The sequence below is a fragment of the Piliocolobus tephrosceles genome, chromosome 6, assembly GCF_002776525.5.
Source record: "Piliocolobus tephrosceles isolate RC106 chromosome 6, ASM277652v3, whole genome shotgun sequence".
Taxonomy (NCBI): Eukaryota; Metazoa; Chordata; class Mammalia; order Primates; family Cercopithecidae; genus Piliocolobus; species Piliocolobus tephrosceles.
The window spans coordinates 153,958,552-153,975,268 of NC_045439.1; the positions used below are offsets into that span (position 1 = coordinate 153,958,552).

Consider the following 16,717-nt stretch of genomic DNA (forward strand, 5'->3'; position numbering starts at 1 on the left):
GACATTTCATTCTTCTATTTTTAGTTATAGCCCCCAAATTCATTATATATTCACCACTGATAACATCTCATAAAAATCCATTTTCATAGACAGTTTCAAGTCAAGATTTAAAAGGCTTAAGCTGTAAGTCTTTGCCATCCCATGATAGTTGGTCTTTACCAAAGTAAATGATTCATTCAATTCTTTTAATAATTTTATACATAGTAAGGCAAAATTTAGAATTTGTGATCATTTTTATATTTTTCACTAACATTTCCTGTCTCAGTTGCAGAGGGCTAAAAGGGTTTGCTGAATATGATAAATAAGGAAAATGTGTATACATCTTCTACTTAAGAATGAGACTGTACCTTTCAGACTCCAGCTATAGTAGTAACCCTAAATGTAAGTGGTGAACTGCTCATTCTCCTGTAAGATGTTTACAGCATTTTCTAACACAGAACTATTTAGAGTGTAGTACGAGACAGTGCTGGCCCATGAGCTGTTTATTATCTGTGAGGAGATAAGTTCGGAAATTGAGTTTTTAGAGACTTGCATAGCAGTTTGATAGAACAAATTTATGCCTGTCAAATCAAATAATAACAAATTGGGGCTTATATTTGGTATACATTTTATTTTTCTAGTAATTCATTTTTACTGTTTTTTAGCAAAATTATTTGCCCATAATGAATTGGAAATTCAAAGAAAAAAAGTTATTTACTAGAGATAATTTGCAAAGCAGTGTTCTAAAACAGTGGTTCACATCCTTTCATGTTCGCTTAACCTTCTAAATGATACTGCACTCGAAGTGGTGCGGAGTGTGGGATAGAGACTGCTGTTTCCTTACCGGTAGCCCTCTGATAGAGAATCCTTATATTGAAAATAATTTCCCACTGACTTTCCCTTCATTGTTTCAATCTTTTCACTAAATCTAACTTAAATTTTTTTTTTTTTAATAAATGGGTTTAATAAAATACTGGTTATTATGAGTTCTGAGCTATGCTAGTGTAACATATTAAGTTGCAATGTCAAAATATTACCCCAAAATAGACCCATTCCTCTGAAGAATGGGCATGCTAACTATTTTTTAGCAGGTATAATATAGTCACAAATAATGCGTTTTACTGAAACTAATAACATAAATACAGTATGTATAAGATTTGGCCTAATATGTAAAGCTCTGTGGGAGTAATGCCATTATAAATGCCCCTTTTGCCCTGGCCTGACCTTTATACCTTATTACTTAAAAATACCATAATTTCGGCCGGGCGTGGTGACTCAAGCCTGTAATCCCAGCACTTTGGGAGGCCGAGACGGGCGGATCACGAGGTCAGGAGATCGAGACCATCCTGGCTAACGCGGTGAAACCCCGTCTCCACTAAAAAAAAATACAAAAAACTAGCCAGGTGAGGTGGCGGGCGCCTGTAGTCCCAGTTACTCGGGAGGCTGAGGCAGGAGAATGGCGTGGGCGGGGAGGTGGAGCTTGCAGTGAGCTGAGATCCGGTCACTGCACTCCAGCCTGGGCGACAGAGCAAGACTCCGTCTCAAAAAAAAAACACAAAAACCATAATTTCTTTAAAGTATAAAAATGTAAATATTTCATACCTGTATGATTCCTGTTTATCGTTGAATAATAATTCATCGTGTGCCATATACTACAGGTTGGCTATTTTATTGATGGATACCTGGGCTGTTTCCTGCTTGGGTTGTTATGAATAAAGCTGTTGTTATATACATATTTGTTTGAATATTTTGTGGACTTATGCTTTTATTTCTCTTGGGTAAAAATACTGAGAACAAGAATTGCTGGTTCTTAGGGTAGGCATATGTTTTTGATTTATAAAAAACTACTGGAACTTTTTCCAACATGATTGTGCCATTTTACACTCCCCACCAATGTTTGTGCTACATCTTTACCAAAGTCTTTTTTTTTTTTTTTTTTTTTTCTGTTTTGAGACAAGATCTCACTCTGTCACCTAGGCTGGCGTGCAGTAGCACAATTAGGGCTCACTGCAGCCTCAACCTCCCAGGTCCAAGCAATCCTTCTGCCTCAGCTGGGACTACAGGTGTGCAGTAGCACACCTGGCTAAATTTTTCTGAATTTTCGTAGAGAAAGGGTTTCACCGTGTTGCCCAGGCTGGTCTTAAACTCCTGAGCTCAAGCAGTCCTTCCAGTTTGGCCCCCAGAAGTGCTGGGATTATGGGCCTGAGCCACCATGCCTGGATGCCAACAGTCTTTTAAATCAGCCGTCCCCAGCAGTCTCTTTTTGGCATCAGAGACTGGTTTCATGGAAGACAATTTTTCCACAGAGTAAGGTGGGGGACAGGCATGGTTTTGGTATGAAACTGTTCCACCTCAGGTCATCAGGCATTAGATTCTCATAAGGAGCACATAGCTTAGATCCCTCGCATGTGCAGTTCACAATAGGGTTGGCACTCCTATGAGAATCTAATGCTGCTGCTGATCTGACAGGAGGCGGCGCTCAGGCAGTAATGTTTGCCTGCCTCACCTCCTGCTGTGCGGCTCTGTTCCTAACAGGCCAAGGACCAGTACCAGTCCATGCCCAGGGGTTGGGGACCCTTGTTTTAAATTGTGATTTTAATTTGCATTTCCCTGATGGCCAGGGATGAGCACTTTTTCCACGGTTTTTAGTGGTTTCCGTATCTTCCTTTGTCAGTTGTTTAAATCTATTGCCCATTTTATTTGTCTTCATATTATTGAGGTGTAGGGAATTTTTATATCTTCTAGATACAGATCTCCTTTGTCAAGTATATGTTTTGTGAGTATTTTCTCCCAGTATGTGACTTGCTTATTCATTTTCAAAATGGTGTCCATTGTATTTTTTCAACATTTTATTATGAAAATTTTCTTTTTTCTTTCTCTTTTTTTTTTTTTGACAGAATTTCACTCTGTCGCCCAGGCTGGAGTGCAGTGATGCAATCTCAGCACATTGCAACTTCCACCAGCCCGGGTTCAAGCAATTCTCCTGCCTCAGCCTCCCAAGTAGTTGGGATTACAGGCGCCCACCATCATGCCCGGCTAATTTTTGTGTTTTTAGTGGAGACAGGTTTTCACCATGTTGGCTGGGCTGATCTCAAACTCCTGATCTCAAGTAATCTTGACCTTGGCCTCCGAAAGTGCTGGGATTACAGGCGTGAGCCACCACGCCCAGCCTATTATGAAAAATTTCAAGCATACAGGAAGTCGAAAGACTTATAGTGAACACCCATACACCCACTACCCAGATTCTGTCATTGACATTGTATTATACTTGTCTTTTTACGTAAGTGTCCATATATCCTATTGTATGCATTTTAAGGTAAATTGCAGACTCAGTTCACCTCCCACAAATACTTCACAATGTATTATTATGAATTATAACTTATAATTCATAATTATGAATTAGAATTCAGTAACTGCAGCTTTTTTCTTTTGAAGTAAACTTCATACAGTGAAGGCAGAAGTTTTTTTTTTTTTTTTTTGAGACAGAGTTTCACTCTTGTTGCCCAGACTGGAGTGCAACGATGTTGGCTCACCGCAACCTTCGCCTCCCAGGTTCAAATGATTCTCCTGCTTAGCCTCCCCAGTAGTTGGGATTATAGGCATGTGTCACCACACCCAGCTAATTTTGTATTTTTAGTAGAGACGATGTTTCTCCATGTTGGTCAGGCTGGTCTCGAACTCCTGACCTCTGGTGATCTGTCCACCTCCGCTTCCCAAAGTGCTAGGATTACAGGCGTGAGCCACCACGCCCAGCAAAGGCACAAGTTTTAAGTGAACATTGGCTGAGTTTTGACAAAAGCATGCACCTGTGGAATCCTAAACCCCATCAAGATGTAGAATGTTACCATCATTCTAGGAAGTTCTTTCAGACCTAGTCCCATGTAATCTGTATCTCCATTCTTCCAGATCCAACCATTGTCCTGCTTTTTCTGCATCATAGGTAGTTTTGTCTGTTCTAAAACCTTGTAAAAGTGGATTCACGTATTATGTACTCTTCTGTTTAAAGTGTCTTTCACCTAGCCATAAGGTTTTTGAGATTCATCTATGCCGTTGAACATATCAATAGTTTATTCCTTTTTATTGCTGAATAGTAATCCTTTGTATGACTATATTACACTTTATCCATTCTCTTGTGAATGTGTACCTAAGATGTTTCCAGTTTTGGGATATTATGAATAAACTGTTGTGAACATTTTTGTACAAGTCCTTTTGTGGGAATATATTTTCATTTTTAAGGGAAATACTTATGAGTGGAATTGCCAGATTATAGGGGAAAGTGTCAGAGCCTTTTCCATAGTGGTTGTACTAATTTATACCCCCAACAACAGTGTGTGAAAGTTCTTTCTGTTCCACAGTCTTGCCAAATTTGGTGTTTTAAGTCTTAGGAATTTTAGCCATCTTGGTGAGTGTGTAGTGGTACCTGATTGTGATAGTGTATTGTACTTTAAATAGCTATTTCTCACATCCCACCTTCTTTAATCACTGTCCATGCACATCACACACCTCAGCTTTACTAATTTTCTCTCAGCTTTTTCTGTACTACTTTAACTTTGCCTTCAATTTTCTATGCCCCTGCACTTTTATATATAGTTCACCGTAGGAGAGAACCTGTGCAGCCAAACCAGTGCTATTAGGAGCCAATGAAATAAAATTTAGGTGAGTGTTTATGACTTTTCTTTCTTTGAAACGTACTCTATGTTGCCTAGCTCAGGACATTAGAGGTTTTAAATTTGAGTTTCACCATTTACAATGGTGACTTTAGGCAAGTTTCTTAGCCTAACGTTTCTGTTTTTGGGCTGATTAAATGAGATCATGATGTAAAGTGTCTAGTGCAATGCAGAGTACAAACTAGATCTTCATTGATTTCCTTCTCTTTTAGAAGTGGTATATATTTGTAGGGTTTTCTTTTCCTTTATTTTATTTTATTTATTTATTTTTTTGAGACAGACTCTCAGTCGGTCACCCAGGCTGGAGTGCAGTGGCGCAGTCTTGGCTCACTGCAAACTCCACTTCCCAGGTTCACGCCATTCTCCTGTCTCAGCCTCCTGAGTAGCTGGGACTACAGGCGCCCGCCACCATGCCCAGCTAAGTTTTTTGTATTGTTAGTAGAGATGGGCTTTCACCGTGTTAGCCAGGATGGTCTCAATCTCCTCACCTCGTGATCCGCCCACCTCAGCCTCCCAAAGTGCTGGGATTATAGGTGTGAGCCACCTCGCCTGGCTTGTCTTCTCCTTTAAAAAAAAAAAAAAAAGTTTATTCCAAAACTAGCTTAAATCAATTATCAGCGTGGTTGTGCTTTTATATTTACCTTCTTTTTTTCTCTTTAATCCTCCCTTCCCCCTACACTTCCTGGCCTCTGGTAACAACCATTCTACTTTCTATCTTCATGAGATCCACATTTTTAGCTCCTATGTATGAGTGAAAATGTGATATTTGTCTCACTATGCTTGGCTTATTTCACTTAACATAATGACCTCCAGTTCCATCCATTGTTGCCACAAATGACATGATTTCATTTTTATGGCTGAATAGTATTCCGTTGTGTATATATTCCACGTTTTCTTTATATCCTCATGTGTTGATGGGCACTTAAGTTGGTTCCATATTTTGGCTGTTGTGAATAGTGCTGCAAGAAGTGGTATATAACTGAAAGAATAAGAATTCAAAGCATCATTGCCTCAGTTAAATTTAACACAGCCTTACTTGTCAGATGGAAGGCATTGCCAATAACAGAGGCCTTATACTACATCATCAATATGGACATTACACAGGGTTCCATTTACTGAACTGCCCTACTAAGTACAGAGGTAGAACCTCATACTCTGAAGTTGTCAGTTGAGAACTTGATACAGTTGTCTGATAAAGTATATCAAGAATTAAATATTTAAGTGTATGCTAAAGGAACTATACACCACTTAAAGGGATTTTCTGGGACTTTTTTTATTTTCTTTGAAACAACCACTCTGTACAATACAAAAGTTCCGAACTCTTTAAACATACATACATGTATTTTCTTTCTTTCTTTTTTTTTTAGACAGTCTCACTGTGTTGCCTAGGCTGGAGTGCAGTGGCAGGATCTCGGCTCACTGCAGTCTCCGCCTCCTGGATTCAAGGGGTTCTCCTGCCTCAGCCTTCTGAGCAGCTGGGACTGCAGGCATGCGCTGCCACGCCCAGCTAATTTTTGTATTTTTAGTAGAGATGGGGTTTTCCATGTTGGCCAGGTCAGTCTTGAACTCCTGACCTCAGGTGATCCGCCCACCTTGGCCTCCCAAAGTGTTAGGATTACAGGCGTGAGCCACCGCCCACAGCCGTATGTTTCATATTCTAGGTTGATGTAATGCCAGCCTTTCTTTAAAGAGGACAGTATAAAATGAACCGTTCCTGGCCGGCACGGTGGCTCATGCCTGTTTATCCAGCTCTGTGGGAGACCGAGGTGGGCGGATTATTTGAGGTCAGGAGTTTGAGACTAGCCTGAGCAACATGGTGAGACCCCCATCTCTACTAAAAAAAAAAAAAGAAACTTAGCCGGGCGTGGTGGCGCATGTCTGTAGTCCCAGATACTTGGGAGGCTGATGCAGGAGAATCGCTTGAACCCCGGTGGCGAAGGTTGCAGTGAGCTGAGATCGCGCCATTGCACGCCAGGCTGGGCAACAGAGCGAGACCCTGTCGCAAAAAGAAAAAAAAAAAAAAAGTGAACTGTTCCCTAATCTTTCTTGTGTGAAATATGAGGGCAGAGGTTGAGATCATGACATGCAGATAAGGATGACAACTTCAGTGAAGGAAATCAATAGAGGAGCAAGCGGTGGACAGTAGTTCACTGTGAATTCTGTCCAGTCTCCAAGTTTCGGCAGCTTTGGGAAGCAGGCTAAACTGTTCTTGGGGTTCTTCAGGTTAATGACAATAAGCGAGGGTGGAGTGCTTAATCCTTTTAAGTGAATGATAAACACTGTGGAAGGCGTGTCTTCAAGCGCTCCACTCCCGCAGGGCTGTAGGTCACGTGAGCTTAAAGTACTTCCCGAATCCCAGCCACTGTCTCCTGTGGGCAGGCATCACAGTCTGAAAGGACAGCAAGGAAGAGGTAGGCAGGGAAAACTAATTGGAAGGAAGTTTAAATACAGAAAGAGCAAAGTATTACCTAACTATAACAATGCCACATTTTACTGTGACCAAGGTAGAGGAGGACCCCGAGGAGGGGGCAGCGGCTGCCATCTCTCAAGAGCCTAGTTTAGCAGACATAAAAGCCCGGATTCAGGACTCAGATGAACCAGGTGAGTACGCAACTTGGGAGCTTTTGGAAGCTATAAAATTTTTCATGAAAGAGGTAACTAGAATATCAAAATTCAAAATGCCTTCTTTAGGACAGAGGAGAGTGTTGTGGTTGAGGTGTTTTTCAGTTACTTGTTTCACTCCCCTGTATATCTGATAACTTCTCTTACTTTTCTCACACACTGGTTTGTTTTTACCCACAATGAGTTCTGTGTTCGTTACCAACAGGTGAAACCGAATCAGTGGCAATGTTTGAAGAGTTTTCAAGCAAAAAGAAAGGCACAGTAGAAGTCAATTTATGTGGAATTTAGAATTCACTTTTTCCTCACAGTTTAGATTGTATCTGGAGAAGACTTTTAACCCAACGAGTGGATGACATTTAAACTTAGCAGTTTATAAAATACTATATAAAGAGGGAGCATGGTTCAGTAGTTTTGTACCATGGACTTTGACTGTACTTGTGACTTCTCAGGTTATTCAGTATTTTACCTCAGTTTGCCAGCTTAAACAGTAATTCAATAGTGAATGGTCTAAGAATTTATTAATGGCAGAACAAAAGTACAATCGATGGTCATTGTGGTGACTAGCATAGCATCAGGTTAAAAAAAGTATTTCATGAATGTGATTATCCCTGTTACTTTCTTTAAATGGTAACAGTTCGCACTTGCTAGGGGAATTGTGGTTTTGAATTTTTAAACAAGCAATTAAATCTTTGTTAATATTACAGTATTAAATATAGTTGTAATTTGAAGGCCCTTATTTTTCAAGTCTGTAAATTGTGAGCAGCTTCTTTAGTTATATGAATTAAGGATAAGGGAATAAGCTCTCAAAATTACTTTTATTTTATATTTTTGGAGATGGAGTCTTGCTCTGTCACCCAGGCTGGAATGCAGTGGGGTGATCTTGGCTCACTGCAACCTCTGCCTCTCGGGTTCCAGCGATTATTTTGCCTCAGCCTCCCAAGTAGTTGAGATTACAGGTGCCTGTCACCACGCCCAGCTAATTTTCGTATTTTTAGTACAGACAAGGTTTCACCATTTTGGCCAGGCTGGTCTCAAACTCCTGACCACAAGCGATCCCTCACTTCGGCCTCCCAAAGTGCTGGGATTACAGGTGTGAGCCACTGCATCAGCCTCAAAATTACTTTTAATCCCATGATTCTATTATTCTCACTTTCCTTTATAGCATGTAACACATTGCAGTTCCTTGGTGTAAACAGCAGTTGGTTATTCTTTCTTAAAACCATTCGAGAATTTTTATGAATCTTATTTGAAGATACAAACTGTTAAGGGAAATGTTCCTTTTGTTTTTTCCTTCTAGTGAGAGAATTTATTAGGGGAATATCAGAAAAAAAATTTTATGTAAACTCTTTGTCCCCAAGGTTATTTTCATTTTGCTGAATAGGATGATGGAAAGTGGAAAGCAAGTTTAATCTACTTGGAACTTGAATGTGATTCTCTACAACTCCACTTCAGCTCAATTAGGTTCCCTCTCAGGCCTGTGCCTACTTATTTATTTACTTATTTTTTACCTCATCCCAAATGTGATAGTAAGGCTGACGTGTATTTGAAGCTGCACTTTCTTTGTTGCTTATGTTTTCCCTCCTTAGATATTAATCCCTTTAGGCTTTTGTCTTTGTTATTGTCTTCGTTAATTTCATAAGTTGCAAGTGAAGTCCATCTGTACCTCATTTCATTTGTTTTTTAAATTTCCTTTCTCCACCACTTCTACTGTCTTTTATTATTTCATCTTTACTAGTCCCATTATGTTTGCAGAAATTTGCTTCAGATTATACGAAAGTGTTAAAATCATTCAATCTGTTAGTAACTACCTGTAAAAGCCATAAAAAAATGTGATGGGACCCAACTTTGTAATGAGTGACATTATTAGGCTTAATTTATTTTCTTCCATAGTAATTGCTTTTAACAAGGAAGAAGAGACAGATATAATCTACATTGAATTTAATAAGCATTTTTACTTTGGCATTTTCCATAACAGCCCAGAAAATACTTGCTTGAATAAACTATTGCTTAGCAAGTTAACAACTACTGGTAATATATTATCTAAATTGCACTTGCCTTTATTATAAGGTTAAATTCAAGGGTAGGAAGGAAGGAAATGTGAGAACAATCTAAAAGTTACTTGTTTTTTTAAACCTAGGAATAAAATGTTTTTGAAGATACATGATTTTTTGGAGCGGTTGCTTTTCATGCAGTGAGTTTTATCCCCTTCTCCTAAGTGTAAAAAAATAAATAAATTTTTTAAAACTGATCATGGTTTTTTTCACAAGCACTTCCAACACTGGCCAGTTATATAACCAGGAGCCTTTTTCATTATTTTTTCTTCTAAATCTGTATGGAGAGAAAAATATGTAGTGTCGTATAAACTGAACATGTTTAGAAAGTAAATCATCCTTTAAAATTTGTTTTTAAAATATGAGATTTATTTGAACGGGACAGATGAGGAATTTGAGATAAAATAGAAATGTGAATATAGATAATCTAATTTTTTGAAAAGGTATACTTTGGAAATATTGTGGGCTCAGTTACCACTGCAATAAAATGAGTCATATGAATTTTTTTTTTTTTAATTTGAGATGGTGTCTCACTCTGTTGCTAGGCTGGAGTGCACTGGCGTGATCTCCACTCACTGCAACCTCTGCCTCCCAGGTTCAAGCGATTCTCCTGCCTCAGCCTCCCAAGTAGCTGGAACTACAGGCACATGCCACCATGCCTGGCTAATTTTTTTGTATTTTTAGTAGAGATGGAGTTTCACTGTGTTAGCCAGGATGGTCTCCTGACTTTGTGATGCACCCACCTCTGTCTCCCAAAGTGCTGGGATTACAGGTGTGAGCCACTGCACCTGGCCATCACATGAATTTTTGAGTTCCCACTGCATATAAAAATGATATTTATACTATACTGTAGTCTGTTAAGTGTGCAGTAGCATTGTGTCTTTAAAAAACAATGTGCATACCTTAATTTAAAAATTATTATTTTTTGGCCGGGCACAGTGGCTCAAGCCTGTAATCCCAGCACTTTGGGAGGCCGAGACGGGCGGATCACAAGGTCAGAAGATCGAGACCATCCTGGCTAACACGGTGAAACCCTGTCTCTACTAAAAAAATACAAAAAACTAGCCGGGCGAGGTGGTGGGCGCCTGTAGTCCCAGCTACTAGGGAGGCTGAGGCAGGAGAATGGCATAGAGCCGGGAGGCGGAGCTTGCGGTGAGCTGAGATCCGGCCACTGTACTCCATCCAGCCTGGGCGGCAGAGCAAGACTCCGTCTCAAAAAAAAAAAAAAAAAAAAAAATTATTATTTTTAAATTTTTTTAAAGACAGGGTTTTGCTATATTACTCAGGCTGGACTCAAACTCTTGGGCTTGAGTTTGAGGAGTGGTCCTCCCCTCCTGCCTCAGCTTCCTGAGTAGCTTGGACTACAGGCATGTACTACCATTCCTGACTCTAAAAAATGCTTTATTACCAAAAAATGCCAATGATCATTTGAGCCTTCAGCGAGTGATAATCTTTTTACTGGTGGAGGTGGAGAGTGTTGGCTCAGTGTTGATGGCTGCTGCAGGGTGGGTTGCTGAAGGTTGTGGTAACTGTGGCAATTTCTTGAAATAGAACAACTGCATGAATTGACTCTTCCTTTGATGAAAGATTTCTCTGTAGCATGCAATGTTATTTGATAGCGTGTTACCCACAGAACTTCTTTCAAAATTGGAGTCAGTCATTGTAAACCTTGCTGCTTAGTTTATGGAATATTCTAAAATCCTTTGTTGTCATTTCACCAGTGTTCACAGCATCTTCATCAGTAGATTTCATGTCAAGAAACTACTTTCTTTGCTCAACCATAGGAAGCAACTCCTTATCCATTCAAGTTTTATCATGAAATTGCAGCAATTCAGTCACATCTTCAGGCTCCACTTCTAATTCTAGTTGTCTTGCTATTTCCACCACATCTGCATTATTCCCTCCAGTCAAGTCTCAAACCCCTGAAAGTCATCCATGAGGGCTAGGGTCTGCTTCCCAATGTTAATGTTGATTTTTTTTTTTTTTTTTAAGGCTGGTCAAGTGAAGGAGTAGGAGTGAGAGAAGGAACAAATAAATCTATAACTGATTGCGATCAGTTAGTTGTAAACACCATTGCACTCACCAGCCTAATGTTGATATTTTTACTTTTTCCCATGAGTCACAAATGTTCTTAATGCGATCTAGAATGGAGAATCATATTCACTGTACTTTGTCCAGATCCGTCAGAGGAATCACTATGTATGGCAGCTACAGCCTTAGAAAATGTAATTCATAAGTAAGTCGGAAGTTGAAATAATTGCTTGATCCATAAGCTGCAGATGGATCAAAGATGCTGTTGTTGATGTTATGCTAGCAGGCACGAAAACAACATTGATCTCTGTACAGCTCCTTCAGAGCTCTTGAGTGACCAGTGCATTGTCGATAACATTTTGAAAGAAATCTTTTTTTCCTGAGCAAGGCTCAGCAGTAGTCTCAGCAGTGGGCTTAAAATATTCAGTAAACCGGCTGGGCGCAGTGGCTCACACCTGTAATCCCAGTACTTCGGGAGGCCAGTGTGGGTGGATCACCTGAGTTCAGGAATTCGAGACCAGCTTGGCCAACATAACAAAACCCCTTCTCTACTAAAAATACAAAAATTAACTGGGCGTGGTGGCACATGCCTGTAATCCCAGGTACTTGTGAGGCTGAGACAGGAGAATCGCTTGAACCCAGGAGGCGGAGGTTGCAGTGAGCTGAGATTGGGCCACTGCACTCCAACCTGGGCAACAGAGCAAGACTACATCTCAAAAAAAAAAAATTAGTAAACCATGCTGTAGACAGATTAGCTGTTATCCAGGCTTTGTTCCACCGAGCATAAGCAGAGTAGATTTAGCATAATCCTTTTTTTTTTCTTTCGTTTTTAAGAGACAGGAGTCTCACAATGTTGCCCAGCCAGCCTTGAACGCTTGTGCTCAAGTGATTGTCCCAACTCAGCCTCCTAGTAGCTGAGACTGCAGATGTGCACCATTACACCTGACTTGTTGTATAGTTCTTTTTTTTTTTTTTGAGACGGAGTCTCGCTCTGTCTCCCAGGCTGGAGTGCAGTGGCCGGATCTCGGCTCACTGCAAGCTCCGCCTCCCGGGTTTATGCCATTCTTCTGCCTCAGCCTCCCGAGTAGCTGGGACTACAGGCGCCCACCATGTCGCCCGGCTAGTTTTTTGTATTTTTTTAGTAGAGACGGGGTTTCACCGTGTTCGCCAGGATGGTCTCGATCTCCCAACCTCATGATCCGCCCGTCTCGGCCTCCCAAAGTGCTGGGATTACAGGCTTGAGCCACCGTGCCCGGCCTGTTGTATAGTTCTTAAGGTTCTTAGGATTTTCAGAACAGTAAATGAGCATTGGCTTCAACTTAAAGTCACCAGTTGCATTAGCCCCTAACAAGAGAGGCAACCTGTCCTTTGAAGCAAGGCATCATCTTGTCCTTTCTAGCTATGAAAGTCCTAGATGGCAACTTCTTCCAACATAAGACTGCTTCCTCGCCTGTGAAAATTTGTTGTTTAGTGAAGCCACCTTCATCATTGATCGTAGCTCAGTCTTCTGGATAACTTGCTATGGCTTCTGTAAAAGCACTTGCTGCTTTCCCTTGCATTTTTATGTTTTGGAGATGGCCTCTTTCCTTAAACCTTGTGAACCAACTTCTGTTAGCTTCAGACTTATTTTGCACTCTAATCAATTCTCTTGGCCTTCATAGAATTGAAGGTCTTGGGTCTTGTTCTGGATTAGGTTTTTGCGTATAGGAATGTTGTGGCTGGTTTGATCTTCTATCCAGACCACTAAAACCTTCTCCGTATCAGCAATAAAATTGTTTAGCTTTCTTATCATGTATGTGTTCACCGGAATAGCACTTTTAATTTCCTTCAAGAACTTTTGCTTTGCATTCACAACTTGCTGTTTGGTGCAAGAGACCTAGCTTTTGGCCTGGAGGCTTTTAACGTACCTTTCTCACTGAGCTTAATCATTTGAAGCTTTTGATTGAAAGTGAGAGATGTCCAACATCTTTTCACTTGAAAACTTAGAGGCCATTGTGGGGTTATTAACTGGCCTATTTTCAATATTGTTGTGTTTCAGTGAATAGGGGGGCCGGAGACGAGGGAGAGAGACAAGGAAGCAGCTGGTTGGTGGAGTGGTCAGAACACACACAACTTTTATGGATTAAGTCTTCTGTGGGCGCAGTTCATGGTACCCCAAAACAATTTCAATAATAACAGCAATTTCAATAGCACAGATCATCATAAACAAGTATAGTAATAATGAAAAAGTTAAAAATATTGCAAGAATTACCAAAATGTGACAGACATGAAGTGAGTACATGCTTTTGGGAAAATAGCACTAAAAAGACTTGCTTGACATAGGGTTGGCACAGACTTTCAATTTGTAAACAGACAAAAAACCCCAAAGTATCTGTGAAGCACCATAAAGCACAGCACAGTAAAACAAGGTATGCCTGTATATTAGAACCCTGCTTAATTTGGGTTTCCAAGGGAAAAGCAGAAACTCAGACTTTCCTTATGTCTTTCTTGACACTTTTCTTCCTACCCATTCTGTTTTCTCAGCAGCCTGTGCACAGAAACAGTACTTAACCACACACTGTATTATAATAATGTGTTTACTTGATTCTCTCCCCTGGTACACTGATTATAAGTTCCTTGAGGACCTTGTCAGATCATTTTCATATCTCCAGGTCATAAGGTAAATATCTGGCACATAATAAGCAACTCAGTGAATAAGACATGCTCCATGCCTTTTTTATTCATCAAACACATGTTCAGTGTAAATATGTCAGGTATTGTACTTACCTTTTTCCTAAGGCTACAGAAGTATAAGATGTACAGGAGGATCCCCACCAAAGGCAGCAGAATGAGAGTCAGAGACTTCACTTTAAATCCCAGTCCTACTAATTATTACTAATTATTAGTAGTGATAATTTGTTATTATTACTTGAGTGACTTTTGCCAAGCTGTTTAACTTCTCAAAGCCTACTTTCCTTCACTGATATAACAGAGAATAACAGTACCTGCTTTACAGGGTGGTTGTGAGGATTACATGGGATTATGTACCATCCGTAAAGCACTTAATACATATGTGACAGCACTCAAAAATAAGAACTACCTTTAGTGGTTTAATAAGAAAAAGAAACAGATTTGGATAACAGATAATGGACGGAGCCCTGGACAGGTGTCTCAGAGGAAGGGACACAATTCTTGCAGGAAGGTTTAGAGGCAATGATAAACAAAAGGAGCAATACAAAGGAATGAGAGCAGGGTATAGCACGTGGGAAATAAAAGTTTAGGGTAGTTAGCACATTGGGCATCTGGTAAAGAGATAAGAGATGAGGGAGAGAGGTAGATTGAGGCCATTTATGGAAGTGTTATTAATTTCATCCTCTCCCCACTCCGTGGGATAGTGGGTGGTTATTGCCTTTTTAGTGATAATCTGAGGCTGGTGAATAAGTGACTTGCCTCACGCCACATGGTGAGTAGCAGAGCCAGTGTTCAACTTCTAAAGTCTCCGTGCTCCCCACTATACCATGATGCCAAGTCCTAGGTTTTTACTAATAAGAAGAGGTTACTTGATGTCTTAATGTGCCCGAGCCACAGATGTTGATGTGAGCATTATCAAAACTGTGATTTTTAAAAATGGGACCAATATAACAAAGTTTTACTGATTATTACATTTACTTAATCAGATACAAATGTTCCATTCATTCATGTATTTAAATATTTATTCCCACTGCTTCACTTTTTGGCTAGCCTGAAAATATGTGTATTAAAAAATAAAAATAAATATCATGGTTAGTATTTTTGTGAAATAATTGTTCGAGATTTTCTCCCCTGCTCCTCAAATCTTATATTGCCTGTGGATTAGGCAAATTTGAATTGATGAACTTGCCTTCACTGGACACAGATTGCAGTTTGGAAGATTTTCCCTCCTTTAAAATAAGGTTCTAAGGACATTTTTAGAAATGGACCTATAGCACAAGAGAGAGAGGAACCTGTACTGGTATTGAAGAGCGTCTCCAAATAGTAACTCACAAGTAATGCAAATGGTAGGAGAGCAAACTATGAGACAAATTTCTATTAAATCCACAGGATGTTAGACTATTAACTAAATAATTGTTACCCATGAAAACTTATGTTCTAAAAAAGGTGATTTGGCTGGGCTTGGTGGCTCATACCTGTAATGCCAGCACTGTGGGTGGCTAAGGTGGGCAGATCACTTGAGCCCAGGAGTTCAACACCAGCCTGGACAACACGGCAAAACCCTGTCTCGACCGAAAACACACACATACACACACACACACACACAGATGAGCTGGGCGTGCTGGTGTGTGCCTGTAGTCACAGTTACACGGAAGGCTGAGATGGGAGGACTGCTTGAACCCAGGAGTTGGAGGCTGCAGTAATCCGTAATTATGACACTGCACTCTATCCTGGGCAACAAAGTGAGACCCTGTCTCAAAAGAGATTATCTCCTTTTATTCACTAACATTAAAATAGATTGAAATAGACAACTACAGAGCTTCTCTGTGTCAATAAAAATCTTTTCTATAGTGACAATTGAAAAGCCTTTCATTTTCTAGTCCTTTTAACAATTCACAGGAGGCTTTTTACCAGTCTAACTAACAGAAATTTAGGTCTGCATGCTTTAAAATCTCAGGGTCAAAAGTTTATCCTTTAATTTTAAAGTTGGCTCTGTGAGTCGTGTTTTCCTGCCTCTTTCCCCAACCCTCTGTATCCAACCATTGTCAGAAATACTAATACCTCTCTGAAGTATCTTCACAGTTCTTTTTACTATATCTAAGACCTTAATATAAGAATACAAATTTGATTCCTTTCAGATTTTTACATCTTAAAACTTTGTTTAGATTGTGACCCTTCTTTCTCATATTACAATCTCAGACACCTTAATTTCCTATTTGAATGCTGTTATCACCAGCTTTTTAGATCTCTCACTTCCAAAATTTTTCTAGCTTAGGATACCAACCCTCTGTGAACTCTCTGTTACTTTTGCCCCACGAGAGATACACCAGATTTCAACTGATTTAATTCTATAGAGATAAAAATTTCTATAAAATATGCATATTGATTAATTTAAATTCTATAGTCAAAGCAATATTTAGTTTAGGAATATAAAAATATATTAAGTATAACTTTAGTGTATTATAAAATATTCAAAAGATTTTTAAATTTTGGGCTGAATTTAGACATACGGCATAGGTTAACAAATTGATTATAAGCTGGTAAATTTAAAGAATCTAGAATTTCTTGCTTTGGCCAAGCTGAAAGAGGAAACAATTTTACCCAGAAAATGTCATCAACTTTACAATAAAAATAACCAGCTACCATTGTTGAGCATGGTGAGCAGCAGAGCCAGTGTTCCAACCGGGCACTGGTTTG

General features: G+C 39.7%; 1 protein-coding gene across 6 annotated transcripts in view; it reads left to right on the forward strand.

Annotated features, from left to right (window-relative positions):
• The window catches only part of SLC12A6 (solute carrier family 12 member 6), a 111,009-nt gene that overhangs the window by 12,190 nt on the left and 82,102 nt on the right, over positions 1-16,717 (forward strand). Inside the window, exon 1 of one of the 6 annotated variants that reach the window (XM_023230258.3) lies at positions 6,710-7,247. The exons of 4 other annotated variants lie outside the window; for them this stretch is intronic. In XM_023230258.3, the coding sequence (XP_023086026.1) occupies positions 7,127-7,247 (121 nt within the window). In that variant the 5' untranslated portion in view covers positions 6,710-7,126. Of the gene's footprint in view, positions 1-6,709; positions 7,248-16,717 lie in introns of those variants that run through there. One more of the 6 variants, XM_023230259.1, reaches the window with a different exon arrangement.